The sequence below is a fragment of the Arachis ipaensis genome, chromosome B10 (assembly GCF_059453495.1).
Source record: "Arachis ipaensis isolate K30076 ecotype BB chromosome B10, ASM5945349v1, whole genome shotgun sequence".
NCBI classification, from domain to species: domain Eukaryota; kingdom Viridiplantae; phylum Streptophyta; class Magnoliopsida; order Fabales; family Fabaceae; genus Arachis; species Arachis ipaensis.
The window spans coordinates 147,956,066-147,972,792 of NC_142435.1; the positions used below are offsets into that span (position 1 = coordinate 147,956,066).

General features: G+C 31.8%; 3 protein-coding genes across 5 annotated transcripts; 1 reads left to right on the top strand and 2 right to left on the bottom strand.

Annotated features, from left to right (window-relative positions):
• Positions 1-372: 372 nt before the first annotated feature.
• On the bottom strand, positions 373-4,197 carry LOC107622543 (zinc ion binding protein). Its single transcript, XM_016324476.3, has 8 exons — positions 4,065-4,197; positions 3,216-3,500; positions 2,898-3,126; positions 2,467-2,612; positions 1,959-2,046; positions 1,710-1,856; positions 978-1,127; positions 373-820 (listed from the first exon to the last, which is right to left on the bottom strand). Exons 2-8 carry the CDS (start codon positions 3,485-3,487, stop codon positions 737-739), a joined length of 1,116 nt encoding a protein of 371 aa, XP_016179962.1. The 5' UTR covers positions 3,488-3,500; positions 4,065-4,197; the 3' UTR covers positions 373-736.
• LOC107622542 (Pentatricopeptide repeat (PPR) superfamily protein) lies at positions 3,903-7,009 on the top strand. 3 transcript variants are annotated; one of them, XM_016324473.3, is made up of 2 exons: positions 3,903-4,496; positions 4,750-7,009. In XM_016324473.3, the coding sequence occupies exon 2, from the start codon at positions 4,905-4,907 to the stop codon at positions 6,369-6,371; it is 1,467 nt and encodes a 488-aa protein (XP_016179959.1). In that variant the 5' UTR covers positions 3,903-4,496; positions 4,750-4,904; the 3' UTR covers positions 6,372-7,009. The 3 variants fall into 3 exon arrangements, with proteins under 3 accessions (XP_016179959.1, XP_016179960.1, XP_016179961.1); XM_016324474.3 differs by having other exon boundaries at positions 4,332-4,496; positions 4,842-7,009; XM_016324475.3 differs by having other exon boundaries at positions 4,344-4,496; positions 4,914-7,009.
• Positions 7,010-8,460: 1,451 nt separating this feature from the next.
• Positions 8,461-15,477, bottom strand: LOC107621236 (uncharacterized). The gene is made up of 9 exons (XM_088486128.1): positions 15,306-15,477; positions 14,278-14,405; positions 13,578-13,672; positions 12,905-13,080; positions 11,822-12,322; positions 11,193-11,341; positions 10,760-10,975; positions 9,684-9,833; positions 8,461-8,727 (listed from the first exon to the last, which is right to left on the bottom strand). Exons 1-9 carry the CDS (start codon positions 15,475-15,477, stop codon positions 8,461-8,463), a joined length of 1,854 nt encoding a protein of 617 aa, XP_088342254.1.
• Between the last annotated feature and the right edge of the window lie 1,250 nt (positions 15,478-16,727).

Genomic DNA, 16,727 nt, shown 5'->3' on the forward strand with positions numbered 1-16,727 from the left:
TGTGTAAAAATTTGTATGTTTTTATTTCACCTATTATTTGAAGTTTATGAATCGATGTGTAAGATAGGTCATAGGCGTGCTACTATTCCTTCTCAACTTCACACGAAAGACTCACTTTTTCTAGGAATATATATCTTATGTAGCAATCACTTTTTCTCTTATTTTTATTATATTTCTCTCAAAATAAAGGAACTTTACATTGCATTTGATAACATATATACAGTATCCTAATCCTTCAACGAGTGATTTAAGATTTGAACCCTTAAGAATGAAAGACTTTTCCCCAAGAGAGCTCCTCCCTTCAAGGAACTTCAATCATGTGGGGCTAGTTAGTTGGAATGTTGGATTTCTAGTAATAGGAATCAGATGCACCTGATTCAATCAATAATCATAATAAAAAACTATAACTCACTCCATATTATTTCAAAGTTTATTAAACAAAGTATGCTTAGTTACAATAGTGCAAGGAAGATCCTCAGTTCAGTTGTCCTTGAGCTCCAAGAAACACAAGGGAAAAAAGTGGAAACAAAAATATACATTGATATACATGCAAGTGGCAAGACGATCTAAACCAGGAACCGGGACATTGATATATTAGTCTGGTTTCTCCTTCTTATATAACAAGTGCCTCTGTAAGATAAGCTTATTTTATAGGCTTGTGCGTTGACATACTGTAACATTTCTTGCATCTATTGCATCCCGGTTGCGGCTTCCTTACTTTTTAGGAGCACCTATCTCAGGCAGTTGCCTCGACTTGTGTCTCGACTTGTTCTTGTTTCTCAGCCACTTGACTTTTTAGAAACTCTAGCACTGATTGCCGCTACAGAAGGATACAAATTGAAATTAGTTAGCAGATAGTCGGAACAGAAAAAGGGCGAGGAAGAGATAACGGTAGGGGGAAGAAGGAAGAATGAACAGAAGCAATATAACAGGATTTTCCAATTCATGTGGTATGTGAGAAAGCAGGTAAACATTACCCGTTGCTCAAGCCCGATGGCTTCAGAATCTAATGTCAGTGATTCCAACATGTCTATGGCTTCTTGAAATCCATCAGTAGCCAACTTTTCATCTCCTAGATTTCTGTCGACATCTGCAACTTTAGCAAGAGAAACGGCGACATCAAGGACCTGGATTATTGGAAACAAAGGAAAAGGTTAATTTCAATATTAGCCAGGCCTAATAAAAAGATATTCTTTATTGTGTTTACGATGGCTGCATTACATCTTGGGATTATTGTAACTTGATTATCACTTGGAAAGATTTCTAATGGACTGAGTTGAGCTGTCTAAACTCTAATGTATCGAAGACATCAAAAAATGAATAATATCGTATTGAAGGAAAAAAGATGAAGCATGAAGGGTTTTGGCACTGATTCATAGAGTTTCTATTGGAGGGAGGCTGTGCAGAAAACATAACCAGAGAGAGAAAGAGACAAAATAGAAAAATAGGGAATGGAAAAAGGGGAGAAAGTTCAGTCAAGTGATCACGACCATTGATTTTGATCTAAAGGCTATTATTGACCTTGCTTATTTCTCATAATAAGCAACCACTCGTGTAAATAACTCCATGTAATACATCTCTTTCTCTCTCTGTAAATTGACATGAACTATTTCACATTAAATAATGAGCTAAGGATTCACTAAAGCAAGTTAGTCAATCATATTGGTATATCAACCCAAATATAGGATAGGCAGACATTTGTATCTAACCTGAGTTGGGACAGTTGAATTATGCTTGATGACATCACGACGAACATTCAAAGACTGTAAATAATAAGATCTTGCAGCTTGCAGGTTCCCATCATAATATTTAAGATCTCCAATTTTATTAAGTGAAACAGAAAGGGTATGCGTGATCTGCAGGAGAACAAATTTCTAAGAAATGAATTCACAAGAATGGAAAAATGATTATGCAATTCATATTTTACACCTAGAAAAGAAAGGATCCAGTGAAATAACCTCCTTATCATCTTTTGGCAACTTAGACAGAAATTCAACACTCTCTTCAAAATATGCGACAGCAGAATTAGCATCACCCATTCCTCGGCTGCAGAAATATGGTATACATATATATCTCCATTGAGCATGTAGGGGAAAGAATATTCTTTGTGATATAATAAGACATAATTTGAGGGGAACGAAAGTGAGAAAAGGAAAGAAGAGAAAATATCCTGGAAAAGTTTAGAAGAAAAAATAATAAGGGCAGCCTAATGCACAAGGCTCCCGCAATGCACACACACTCTTGTCCCCCACAAGAAGAGAGATTGCATTCAGATTTTGAACCTACGAGCCTCTAGGTCACAAGGCAGCAACCCTACATTTGTGATAAGGCCGCTCAACCCTGTATACTAAAACTCACAATTATGAGGGGAAAAGAATCCAAAGAAGAGAATATTGGACGTGCAAAACCAGGAAAATAAATGCAACAGGCAGACAAAGAAAAGGGAATGAGAATGAGAAAACACACCAGCAATCACCAAGCATACCCAAGACTGCACCAAGCTGTGAGCATAATTCTGTTGTATCACCTGCTTTTTCAATCTGACTACGAATGTCTTCAGCACAGATGCTGAGTCTCGATTTGGCACTTTCTAAATTCTGAGCACGGAATGCCTGCTTATGAATAGCATGGCAAACTGTTAATTATAAAACAATAGAACAATGCAATGTCAAATGAAATTAGGAAAAATCAAAGCCGAGTATCTTCAGCAGTTTTCAAAATCATTCATTCATATATGGCAGCTCAGCAAGTATCACAAATTGCTAAAACTGTGATTACCAAGATATCACCATTATTGTTGATTGATGATAATTGTTCACAAAAATTTGAAAGGACCCTTCTCCAGTTAATACTTCATATAAAACACTTGAAATTATAATAGCAAAAGCCATACTTACCCTCATGGCATGTTGGACCAAGAACGAACCTCTTTCCAAAGAAACATCCTCATATTCGACCTGTCCACTCTCTTTTGTTTCTTCTCCTTGGTTTGAACTAACAGACCTTCTGATCCTGGCATGACCTTCAATAAATCGATCAACCAAACCTTGGAGATTGGTATCAGGCTCAATCTTCTCAATATCAGCCCCACATAATGGACAGTCCTTAAAGCGTGATATACATGCTCTGATTCCAGATAATTAGAATATCAAAAATGAGCTACAAGCAGCATTTGCAATCAGACTTAAATATAAACAGGGGGCAAATATACATACTTGCAGAAAATATGAGCACATGGCACACATTTGCTACTCTCAAAGAGAAGTGCCTGGCATATCACACAGCTAAAAGGACCAATCTTAAACGAGTTTTGGTCATATCCAAAAGGGCACTTTGGCGAGGAACTAGCCGAATCGCTAGCCTCCTTCTTACTAAAGGGGCACTTACTGTCCGAATCGGCCTGATGTTTAACCGAGTTTTCACCTGATTTTTTAGGAGTACTATCATCAGGCCGAGAAGCTTTGACAAACGGGCAAACTGGTGTCATCTTGGTCAATAACCTGACATCCAAAAAATATAACCCAAATAAATAAGTAACCTTTGCATTGTGTAAATAAATCTGTAATTTTTCAAAATTTGAACAAGTTCCCAACTCCCAAGTATATGAACAAGTACAACCCTAAACCCCAAGAAAAACTGTTTCAATCCTCATTAAAAAAATACACAATAGAACCCGATCAATTATTCATGAAGAAGTGAATAACTTCCTCAAAATACACATGCCCAGCAAAAACTAACAAACAATTTTATTTAATTTTTTGAGCATTACCTAAGAAGTAATTTAAGGAGAAAAAAAGCAACACAAACTAACTGGAAGGAAAGTACTTTACCCGAATTAATATAGGGTCATCAATTTTCGTAACTGAGTACTTTGAATCAGAAATCAAGCTTCGATTTAAAAAGTAAATATAACAAATCCCTCATTTTTTTTCTACTTTTCTTCTGTATTAGAAATGAATTAACAAATGACCATATGAAATTGAGGGATTAATTAACAAAATTAAAAGAAAAATGCATAAATTAGTTTCAAGATCAAGCGAGATAAGGGAGTGAGAGAGAGAAACCTCGCAGGTTGAAGGAAGCGTTTGGTTTCTTTCTTCGTTGATGAGAGTGGGAAATAGAGAGTTGAGAGTGCGCAATGATTGCACCAAATGTGGAAAGCTCACTCGTGATTGGACCCAAAAATATCACTTTGTCGTTCGCATCTTTTTGTATTTCGTTTTTGGTCCCTCCATTACGGTGTTTTTACTCTACAAACCACACAAATTTCTGAAATTACAAAAAGAGCATAGAAACTGCAACAGAAACCCTGAAAGGCTTTGCGCATCTCCAATTTTGCATCGCATCGTTCATTCGGTTCTACGCTGCTCCTACTCTCGCCGCCGCTTCTTCTTCCGCGGCCGACGCCGTCTGCGGTGCTTCTCGTGATTCTTCAATGTTCTGCTGCTCCGCCGTTTCGTTCTCCGCACCGCCGGCTGTGCTGTTCTCACTTCCAGGTGATTTTTCTGCTTCTGCGTCTTTTTTATTTTTATTTTTTAATTAAATTTTATTATCTAATTTCCTTAGTTTTTGAAATGTTTATCATGAGATATAATTACTCCAGTTTTGCATTTTGTGTGAGATAATACTGGTTTAGGTGAATTTTTCCCAAGTTACTATCATTATTATATGCACACTTTGGAACCTATTCAAAACTTTTGAATGATCAATGATACTTATGGTTCATATGATTTTTAATTTTGATTGTAGTGATGTCACCATGAATAGGCAAGAAAGGTTTGTTTTGAGATTCAGGGAGGAGTAGGAAACAATGATTCATGGATTCTTTTTCATGTTTCCAGAACCATTTGGCATTTGGCAATGCTTTTCCTTCTTCTAGTGGCTAACTCATTGCACCACTAGCCATGTTGCAGATGCGTGTCTCGTTCAGCCGAATCCCAACCTCGAATTTATTGTTCTTACGCCCCTTCGCTGCCACGCCAAACCTACAGCCAAACCAGAATGATGCTGTTGAAACAGTTTTCTGCATAATCAACTCCACCTCCTCTTCCTCTTCCCCCTCAAACCTCAGGCAATCCCTCAAATCCAGTGGTGTTTTCCTTTCCAATGACCTCATTGATGATGTCCTCAAGAGGGCCCGATTTAGCCATGCTAACCCATCCCAGACCCTCGAGTTCTTCCGATACACCGGTGCAAGAAAAGGGTTCTACCACACCCCGTATTCATTTGACACCATGCTTCACATCCTTGGACGAAATCGTATGTTTGACCAAGTCTGGGAACTCTTAATCGAAGCGAAGAAGAAAGACCGATCGGTTATAACACAACGCACAATGATGATTGTTTTGGCCAGAATTGCCAAGGTCTGTTCTGTAAGGAAAACAGTTGAGTCTTTTAAAAGGCTCAAGAAGTTTGTGGTGGAGTTCGACACTGATTGTTTCAATGCATTGTTGAGAACACTCTGCCAAGAGAAGAGCATGACAGATGCTAGGAATGTATATCATGGTTTGAAGCACAATTTTTGCGCGAATTTGCAGACTTTTAACATACTCTTGTCTGGGTGGAAGACCCCTGAGGATGCAGAGGGGTTCTTTAAGGAGATGAGAGAAATGGGGGTGAAGCCCGATGTTGTTACCTACAATTGCTTGGTGGATGTGTACTGTAAGGGCAGGGAAATGGAGAAGGCTTATAAGTTGCTCGATGAAATGCGTGGCCAGGATTTGTCGCCGGATGTGATCACTTATACTAGTATTATTGGTGGCTTGGGGTTGATTGGTCAACCTGATAAGGCGAGGGATGTTTTGAAGGAAATGAAGGAGTATGGTTGTTACCCGGATGTTCCCGCATACAATGCTGCCATCAGAAATTTCTGCATTGCCAAGAGGCTTGGTGATGCATATCGTTTGGTGGATGAGATGGAGAGTAAAGGGTTGAGTCCGAATGCGACTACTTACAATTTGTTCTTCAGGGTATTTTTCTGGTCCAATGATTTGCAGAGCTCTTGGAACTTGTACACGAAGATGATGGCTGCAGGATGTCTTCCAAACACACAGTCTTGTTTGTTCTTGATAAAGCTGTTTAAGAGGCAGGAAAAGGTAGAAATGGCTATGAAGTTGTGGGGTGACATGGTGGAGAAGGGTTTTGGATCCTACACCTTGGTTTCTGATTTGCTCTTTGACTTGCTTTGTGATATGGGGAAGTTGGAAGAAGCAGAGAAGTGTTTCTTGGAAATGGTTGAGAAGGGGCATAAGCCAAGCCATGTTTCTTTCAAGAGAATCAAGGTTCTCATGGAACTAGCTAAAAGGCATGAGGCTCTGCAGAACTTGACACAGAAAATGGCCATGTTTGGCAAACCAATTAAAGCTGGTTAAATTTCAAGGAACCTGAGTACATAAGCTTAGACCAGGAGATGAACGATTATCTCGGTGAGCCAGTACATCAACGTTAGACGTTCGGTGTAATTGATCTTTACTGCCTCTGCTGCGGCTATAGTAAGCATCAGCTGTTCATCATGTACGCTTTTGAGATAAAATGCTCGTGCATTTTCAACATTTTGCTTAGTGGATGGAAGTGGAAAGCCTGCAATTTTACCATAATTTAACGGTGGTTTCTTAGACTTGACTTCTAGATTCAAACATACAAGCATGTTTGTCATGATTCGATGGTTTCCTGTTTCATGACCCTGTGTTAATGTAGGATGCTTGTGCACCAAGCTACTCTTTATTCTTGTACTCCATGCTGTCATGCTGACCTTCCAAATATTGCTTTTTTCTGTTCAAAGTGGTTTTAAAAATCTTATGAACTTCATAAGATCTTCTAAGGGTTTGATGGATTGAATGGTATTAGTGCCAGTTTAATTAATTATTGGTGTATTGTTGGTGTGATGACAGCATGGTGAATGATCACAGTTGAGAGCCGTATGGTGAGTTGCAGCATTTCACTGTAAACAAGGTATAATCACATACTTCAGTTGTTAGTTCGGATGTATTCATCATGTGTTTTTTGCTCATCCCTACCCAAGCAATTATGATCCTTAGTCGGAGCCACTTATTTGTGATCATATTATTAAGGTTAAATAGTTTTGAGAAGACAGAAAATTGATTGATTTGGATATTAAAATTTGGATCATCTAAATTTTGAATTTTTTCTTTAGAAAGATTACATTTTACCCTCTAAAGTGAAATCCAAAATTTAGAGGATCCAAATTCTGGATATTTAGTCACGCTTTATAAGTCACGAGTGCTGAGGTTAGGCTCATCCCAATTTCAAGATCTTCAAGATGTGGAATCAGTTATTAATTCAATTATTAGATTAGGTTGCTTATATTACATTCTTTGAATGTGATATTTTTTAGACTCTATATTACCGTAGAATGCTTGTGTACTAGACAATTTTTTTTAAGTAAGATGATAAAATTAAGTTTATTACACTGCCAACTAATAAAATCTAAAATATGTGTGACATTGGACACTGAGTATTGCTCAAAATTAGAGCTAAATCTCAAAGTAGTCCCTGAATTTACACAGTTACAAATATTATAGATATCTCGAGATAGATATCTTAATAGGTTAGTCCATGTGATTGTTAATTATGTTTCGTCTTATTACTTTTTTTGTTAGAAATATACATAAAAATGGTCCATATATATAACATTTTTTTTTTATTTATATAAACAAAATTTAATTTAAATATATTGATAGCATAGAATATTTATATGTAATTATGCATAACCAGCTAATCATATTTATTTTTTTAGATATAAAATTTTCTTTTATTATGATACATAATTAGATGTACTTCTAGCCTTAGATTCAATTTACATGAAAATTAAATCTAAATAAGAGATGCTAATGATAATTTAAACCGTGATAGAACCCAAAATTTCAAGTATGCCACAATATTAAAAAAAAAAAAAGATTAAAGATATATATAGGAGTAATACTCTTCCTTCGCTTTCTACATTCAAATAGCATTACTCTTAGCAGTAATTACACTGTATTACAAATTAACACAACCGGTTTAACACACTAATCAAATTAAAGTGGAAGCTTTATTTCTGTAAACTCTTCCTTATTTCAGATGTCAACCCTAGCATCTAAGCATTGAATCATTCTTCTCTTAAATATTTTATTATAAAAGTAAAATTCAAATTATTCTCCAACAATTTTTATTTTCTGTAACAATTTCGTTTCTTGTGTTTTTTTATTACATTCGACGTCTCTAATCATATAAATTACTATAAGACAAAATAATCCTTCAAAATTTATCCTTAATTAAATTTTGAAGGATTTTTTTTATTTTATCCTCTAATAATTTAGATGACTAAAAAATTCGAATATAAGTAAACTATTAGCGACGAAATTGTCCAATTAAAAAAATTGTTAGGAACAATTCAAAATTTTACTCTTATATTATAAGGGCTTCATTATAAAAAAAAAAAAAAAAGCTGGAAACCCTAATTTAGGTGCATATTGGAGGTGAAGGGGGTTGTCTTACAATTAGTTGCAACATTTGATTATTTGTGGTTTTATTATTGTCACTTGGTGTGGATTCTTCTGTTTGTTGAGTTTGTAACTCACCTTCTTCAAATTCATAACCATGCAATTCATCTTCATCATCATTATCAGATTCAGAATCACTGTAGAATGAGTCTGATCTTGCTGGGGAATATTCCTTTATTTTGATGCATGTACTTCCTTCTACTATGCCATTCAAAGCATTAACCACCTGTGGTGGTATCCAAACAAGAAATGAAAATAAAAAATAAAAAATAAAAAAGTACATTAAAATATGGTCATACATATTTTAAAACCTAAATCATAAAATCCTAAATTTTTTTTAATGCTAAATCTTAAATTCTAAACTATAAATCTTAAATTATAAACTCTAAATCTAAACTATTGATATAAAATATAATAAACAAAAAGTTAAAATTTATTCAAGGTTTAATTATTCTATTGATCCTTATAGTTTCACTAAATTTTTAATTAGATCCCTATATTTTTTTATCTTTCAATTGAGTTCTTATACTGCTTTTAATTTTATAACTAGGTCTTTTTTAGTGTAAAAAATGTTAGATTTAACTAACTATTTCTTCGCAAATTAAAAACTTAATTAGATATTTGACTACATGTATTTTGGGAGAAATACTCTATTAGTTTTAATATTTTTTATATAAAAATGACCTAATTAAAAAATAAAAAATACTATAGAGACTTAATTAAAAAAAATATAAAGACTTAATTAAAATTTGAATGAAACTATAGAAATAACATAATAATTTAACTTTTATTTAATTAGCAGCGTTGTAAGGAGCGTTTAATATATGGAAAAGTATTAGATACCAACATATTATCTGCCAACTTATTGCTAATAATAATTAATTATTATATTTTAAACACATATATAAAGAGACACATCCAGAAAATATATATATAAAGACACTTTTATTAAATACAGCCATAAAAAAACATTTTTATTAGACACATCCACGAAGACACTTCTATTAAACACAGTTATAAATAAGAGTTGGCAGAAATGCTGTTGGTAACGTAGCGGGAGCGTTAATATATATATACGGCTCTAAAAATGAGGAAATGTGATTTATGTGTTAGATTTAATTTAGCATTATTTATGCATTTTTATTTGATAGTTTAAATTTTCAACAAAGATGTCACCCTTACCGCAAGCATACTGAGTCGTTTTTGAGGGTCTTTGCTTACACATTTCTCAGCTAAACGAACCATCCAAAATAGTTTATGGATATCATAATCTTCTTTAATCCTTTCATCAATTAAATCTGGATAATTCCTCTCTCTTAATAGTGGCCTTGCCTGTAACAAAATTTAATAATACTCAAATCAAATTAACAAGCTAACTAAGGATATATATTGATAAAAAGGTTTTGTTATTTTTATTAATTTTACATATTTTTCACAAATTATAAAAACAAAAAATATTAACAACAAAAATAATCTGCGCTTTTATTTTCTGTTTTTATTTGTAGTGCTATCTGTTCTCAAAATTTTTTAAAGAAAAAACATAAAACATTATTTTATAATTTTTATTATTTATTTTATAAATTTCTAAAAATAGATAATACTAAAAATAAAAACGCAAATCAAATATACTATAATGTTTTTTCAAAATACGTTTAAATTAAAAGAACATTTTTAAAATTTTAAAAACAGAAAATATTTTTACAAACTATTCAGATAGGAGACCATTTCGATAAAGACACTAAAAATGTCTTTTTTTTTTAAAGACGTTTACATGTGTCACGATATTATTGGACATCTTTATTAAACCAGTTAATAATTTATTTTTTAATAAGCCAGAATAAAACCGGTTTATTATAGCAACAATAATAAACCCAATTGTCTGCACTATAATTATTAGACCAAATTTGGTTCGATCAATTTACACAATCTAAATCAAATCATGTTTAAATTTTTTGATAAAAAGACAAATATATCCCTGATTTTTGTTTTAAAAAAACAAAAAAAAACCCATGATTCAATAAATTATGTAAATTGAACGGTTCGACCGAATCTGATAACAATTGAGTTTATTGTTATTGTTATAAAAAAACCAGTTTTATTCTAATTTGTTAAGAAAATAAAAAATAACCAGTTCATTAATACGTCTAATAATAATGCGACACATAAGTGTCTTTATGCGACACATAAATGTCTTTACAAAAAGACATTTTACGTGTCTCCTATATCGGATAATAAGGTATAAGAATCGAATGAATTACCCAACCCACAAGGCTTCTCCCTCCAAGTCTTTTGTCAATGGTTCTCATTCCAGTAATTAGCTCTAAAAGAACAACACCAAAAGAGTAAACATCTGTTTTGGTTGACACTTTGCCACATTCGAAATATTCTGGCGCCAAATATCCTAACGTTCCGACCAATTCTGTCGAGTGTATCGAGTCTTGATTTTGTGTTCTTGCCAACCCGAAATCACCTATCTAATTAATTATTTCAACAATTTTTTTTAGAAATCATAACATCATAACATTAAACTAGAAGTGTAAACTCAAGTACAGTCAATTTCACATAAAGTTGATAACTGAGAGCTATTAGATGAAAATTTAATCAAATCAGTCAAATCATTTAACGACTCTTAACTATTCATGTGAAGTTGACTGCAAATTTCTGTGTTATATGAAGACAAGTGTGAATTACCAGAGGATGATGATCATGTGTTATAAGAATATTGTTTGGTCGCAAATCTCTGTGAATGATGTTTTTGGAGTGTAAATACAACAACCCCTTCGCAACTCCAATTGCTACTTTGATCCTATCTTCCCAACTAAGAGGTGATCGAGAGTGTTCTACAAAAATAGCAATAAGGCAAACTCAGATATTCGTATAAAATATATATTTGAATATAAAATATATATTTATACATAAATATATAATAATTAATTTTTTGAGTGTATATAACATTTTTAAATTTGATAGTTATAAGTTTTTTTTATTGACAAAGTGACAAATATGAGAGTAACAAGATCAAAATTTAAATCAAATTATCTAAATTCTATTTATATAAAAGTGTAATTTATGAGTATAAGTGTATTTATATATCTTTTTAAATAATAAAATTAAAAATTTAGTTGTTTTCATGACGTACATGACTAAATATTTGTGTAAAATTTTAGAAAATTAAATCATAAAAATTAAATTATAAATTTAAATAAAAGAATATTTAAGTTAATAACTAAGAGTTTTTAGATGATAATTTAGCTAAATCTATCGAATTATTTAACGATTCTCAACTATCAATTTACATGAAGTTAACTGCACGTACTTACGTGAGAGATGTTGATCAAGGGATCCATTGCAGACATATTCATAAACAAGAATCCTGTTATGTCCCTCAGAGCATGAACCCAAAAGCATCAAAACATTCTCATGTCTTGCTTCTCTAAGAACACTAACCTCCGACTGAAACTCCTTGTCTCCTTGGAAGCTTGTGTTCTTGTGCTGCTTCACGGCCACTCTCATTCCGTTACTCAGTTGTCCTTTGTACACCGCTCCAAATCCTCCTTCCGACAAGAAATTCTTCTGAGAGAATCCGTTTGTCGCTTTCGACAACTCCGAGTAACTCAACTCTATCTTCAACCGCGGCCTCGGTCTTCGGTTCTTGCACTTGCTGCAAACCGGGTTTTCGAAATCTGGTTGTTGTTGTTGTTCGAGGTGGTTGTCTATTTGTTGTCCTAGTTGTCGCGAACTTGCCACACTTGATGATGTTGACGCTTCAGTGCTGTAAATACTTGAAGAGAATAAGTCGCTTGACGATGATGACTTGGCCGCTGGTAGTTAAAAATTATTAGATAATAATTTAATTAAATAATTTAATTTTTAATTATTAATTTTATATAAAAATAATTATTAGTGATTTTTTATTTTTTATAATTATTTACGTGATTAATATAAAAAAAATTATTTTGATATGATGTTACGTGTAATGTTAAATATAGTATAAAATTATTGGAAAATATTTTATAACAAACAAATATTAACCAAAAACTATAAAATTCACTAATTTTAGATTTATTTAACGTATCCTGTAATAAATAAATACTAAACAAGATAAATTTAGACGGTTTGAGTTGATTATTGTTTATTTTTTTAATATTACCAAAAACTATTTTACAATAACATTACTATCAAATTAAATATTTTTATTATTTAAATTTCTTTTATATGGAGTACAGAGATTAACACAAATAAATATGATATGAAACAGGTAGATACAATAATTCTAATTTTGTGAGAAAAAAAAATAATTTTTAAATAAATTGTAGTATTTTTATAATATTTTATTAATATTAAAGAACAAACTATTTTTTAAAAAATTATTTAAAGAATGAAAAGAAATTAAAGCTTATTACCTAGAGAAGATTGTTCATCCGCATTTTCATGCCTTTTGCCATGTGATTTGAAGCTATTATTATTATTATCTGTTGATTTTGCAGGCTTCAACCTTTCAATAGAGTTGTTACCTTTTATCTTATAGAGACGACAAGAGAATTTGTCAAGGTTGTGCTTCATCTCTTTGTGCATACGTCTGAAATAAATAAACAATGTTTGTATATTTAAAATTGGAATTGAGCAAGTATAATAAGGCTAATTTTTTTTGTTATGGAAGTAGAAGTGATGATATACCTTAACATTGTAATTTTTGGTGTTTTTTAAAATTGTGAAAAGTACACAAATCGGAGGATCCGATTTCTGTACCTCAAATTTTTTAATTTTTTTTACCTCTCACAAATCGGACGGTCCGATTTCTGTACCTCTACAAATTGGACGGTCCGATTTGTGTACCTCTAGAAATCGGACGGTCTGATTTCTGTATCTCTAATAAATTGGACGGTCCGATTTCTACTTCTCTAGTTAAATAATTCCACATTTAAGTATAACACCCCAACAATCCACATTTTAAAAGAACACCACTACCACTCCAATATTAAAAATAAAAAGTTCAGTATAATAATATGTAAAATTAGGTCAATTGAAACCATAAATTAGTGAAAATAATAATAAATTGTAGAGTTGTGAACTAACTTGTCAAGTACCAAACGTGTTGCCTGAAATTCTTTAACAACATTATAAGCAATTTCTGTGGCAGGCCCAGCAACCACTTCTACTTTGAATTTTATCTGAAAAATCTCATTTGCAATAATATAATAATAAATATTATGAATAAATTACCATTTGTATTTATGAATTTTGCGAACGCCGATAAAAGTACCCATTAATTTTTGGAGATCACTTCGATAAAAGACACTAAAAATATCTTTTTTTTTAAACGTTTACATGTGTCATGACATTATTGGACATTTTTATTAAACCGGTTAATAATTTATTTTTTAATAAACCAGAATAAAATCGGTTTATTATAGCAACAATAATAAACGCAACTGTCCACGCTATAATTATTAGACCCGATTTGATCCGACCGATTTACATAATCTAAACTGAATTATATTTAAATTTTTTTATAAAAAGACAAATATATCCTTGATTTTTATTTTAAAAAAAAAAAAGAAAAAAAAGGATTATGTAAGTCAGTTCGACCGGATCTGATAACAAATTGAGTTTATTCTTATTGTTATAAAAAAATCGATTTTATCCTAATTTGTTAAGAAATTAAAAAATAACAAGTTCATTAATATGTCCAATAATAATGCGACACAGAACTGTTATCATCCTTAATTTTTTATTATCCCTAATATTATTGATTAAGAATATGGATTGTGCTGACCTCATTCTTTTTGAAGTGATCGAAGAGATCCGAGTTACGAAGATCTAGCCATCTCTTGCTATGTTCCTCAATAACTTTCTTGTTGGTTGAAATGAAGTAATTGGAATCAACTCTCATCATATAACCCACTAAAGAACCCAAATAAATAAATAAAAATGAAACAAGTCAGATCAAAGAAATTAGTCAACAATACAAAAATTAATCAGCACAATTTAAATTACTTATTAATTACTAATTAGTGATGGACTAATGCTCACTTTAGCTCAATAGGTACACACTAGTTATTTTAATCCTTATAAACTTTGATAAGTTTTTTACTCTATTTTTTAATATGATAGACTAAAAACTAATTTGCTGTAGATCAAAACTTCATTTAAAAAAAATTTGTTATTGACCAATAAATTGCTGCACACATAAAATGAAATTCGAATTCTCCGACACTTACTTAAACAGAGAATAAACTAACCACTCGATCAATCTGAATGAATCAAAATATTTTTTATTAATTATAAATGCGAGTCAAATTAATCTTTTAATACAAATCGAGTTAGTCTCTCAAATTTTTTTTTATAAAAAACTAATACATGTACCTATAGAAACCAAAGTGAGCTTAGCTTATTAGCTAAACTAGTGATTGAAACATACCATAACCAAATCATAAATTGTAACCTAAGTATTATGATTTCATGTCCTTGTTCTGTGCTGTGGAGAAAGGTGAGTTACAAAAGTATGTAAACAACTATAAGTGAAAAAAAAATCATATGCAAATATATAATTGTGAAAAGATGGAAACTCAGGTGCAGTCGACTTCACGTGAAGTTGATAGTTGAGAGCCGTTAGATGATTTGACTGATTTGACTAAATTTTCATCTAACGGCTTTCAACTATCAACTTCATGTGAAGCCGACTGCACCTGAGTTTTCACCTTGTGAAAATGATTAGTTGTTTACACACCATTTGTTTGTAAAAGTAAGTGAAAGTGAGTGATGATTTCTTACAACGCTTTCTTCCAAAACAAGAAAACATACTAGGACTACTGAACCAATCAAGAATTGGAACAATTGTGAGATGATCTCCGGATTTAAGAGAGAACTTTTTGGTGGCCATCATAATTGCTTCTAAATTAACCTCTCTTGATGCATCTTGGATCATCACTACCCTTTGTTGTTGTTGATTAACTTGAACTTCTTCTTCAGCCATTCTTGACAACAAAAAAAAAAAAAAAGAAAAAAAAAGAGTTCTCTATTTTGAAACAAGACTTATTGTTTTTTCATTTTAATTCTCCTAAATATATATATTTTTTTAATTTTTGAGATGATCAAAGCAATAAGCAATGCAAGGCTGAAGCTACTATTTAAAAAAAAAAAAAAAAAAAATCAAACCTATGAACTTTGGAAAATATGGAGGTCTAATAATGTTATATGTTTATGTACAAAAATATTGTTTCATATCTTATAACAAAGCAAAGAAAGGAAAATATGGAAAACTATAAATAAATATTATGAGGTAACATTGAGATCAAACACAACATACTAAACATCAAATTCTCAAAATTTATTATGTCTAAGTGGTGCTTTGATATTTATAACCATATAACAATAATAGTAACAACATATGTTGAAACAAATAAAGGGGTAGCGAAGAATCCTTGAAAAGCATAAGAGAGGTATAACTAAAAGCATATTCGGATATGCCACAAAAAAAAATGGAGGTGAATCAAATGAGATGAAGGGGTGATTTTATTTCTACATTTCAGAATTATTTATTAATTCCATTCATCTATAAGTTTCAGTCATTGAAGAAATTTTCTGTCCTTATATTGCAGGCCTTTGGTAAAAGAATATGTGAAAGAGTTAAGTATCGTTGATGAAATCTAAGAATTTAATGAGATGCAACATTGTTTGTCTAGACTCTAGAGGTTTTTTTTTTTTTTTTTTGGTGAGATCTTTTTTTCTCATATATTTGATTGTGACTTTGCACCTATAAGGGCCAGGCATGGTAATGAATTATTATAAAATTGAATAAATAAGATGGAATTTGAAAGCTGGTTTTGGCTAAGGTTGGCATATCCCAATACGGTTCTAATAATAATAATAATAATAATAATAATTGGTCAATTTGTTGCTAATCGATTTTGTTTGTTGGACAGAAACATTGATTTCGTGTTCATCGAGTAATTACCATATACCATGTACTGGCTTTATTATTTCAACTTTGCATAGGAAAAAACTTCGGATAAGATGCTCATGTCTTTTAACATCTAAACATTTTCCTTTTACCTTTTTTTTTTTAACTTGGCCCGGATAGTAACCAAGGATGCGTTTGTTTTTTAGAACAACAGGACAAAACAAGACTTTGAGAACAAGACATAAAGGATAGAGATACAGAATTTTATGTTCTTATATTTTGTTTAGTGATAAAGTTAAAAAAATTATGAAAATTTAATTTAT

Excerpts from the sequence above, each read along its gene's own strand:
- LOC107622542 (XM_016324473.3), top strand. The coding sequence starts at position 4,905 with ATGTTGCAGATGCGTGTCTCGTTCAGCCGAATCCCAACCTCGAATTTA.
- LOC107622543 (XM_016324476.3), bottom strand. The coding sequence starts at position 3,487 with ATGACACCAGTTTGCCCGTTTGTCAAAGCTTCTCGGCCTGATGATAGT. Across the intron at positions 2,613-2,897 it reads TGGTCCAACATGCCATGAGG|GCATTCCGTGCTCAGAATTT; the intron begins GTAAGTATGGCT and ends ATTCATAAGCAG. Across the intron at positions 1,128-1,709 it reads ATTCAACTGTCCCAACTCAG|GTCCTTGATGTCGCCGTTTC; the intron begins GTTAGATACAAA and ends CCAATAATCCAG.
- LOC107621236 (XM_088486128.1), bottom strand. The coding sequence starts at position 15,477 with ATGGCTGAAGAAGAAGTTCAAGTTAATCAACAACAACAAAGGGTAGTG. Across the intron at positions 14,406-15,305 it reads TGATTGGTTCAGTAGTCCTA|TGGGTTATATGATGAGAGTT; the intron begins GTATGTTTTCTT and ends TGGGTTCTTTAG. Across the intron at positions 9,834-10,759 it reads GGAGAAGCCTTGTGGGTTGG|GCAAGGCCACTATTAAGAGA; the intron begins GTAATTCATTCG and ends ATTTTGTTACAG.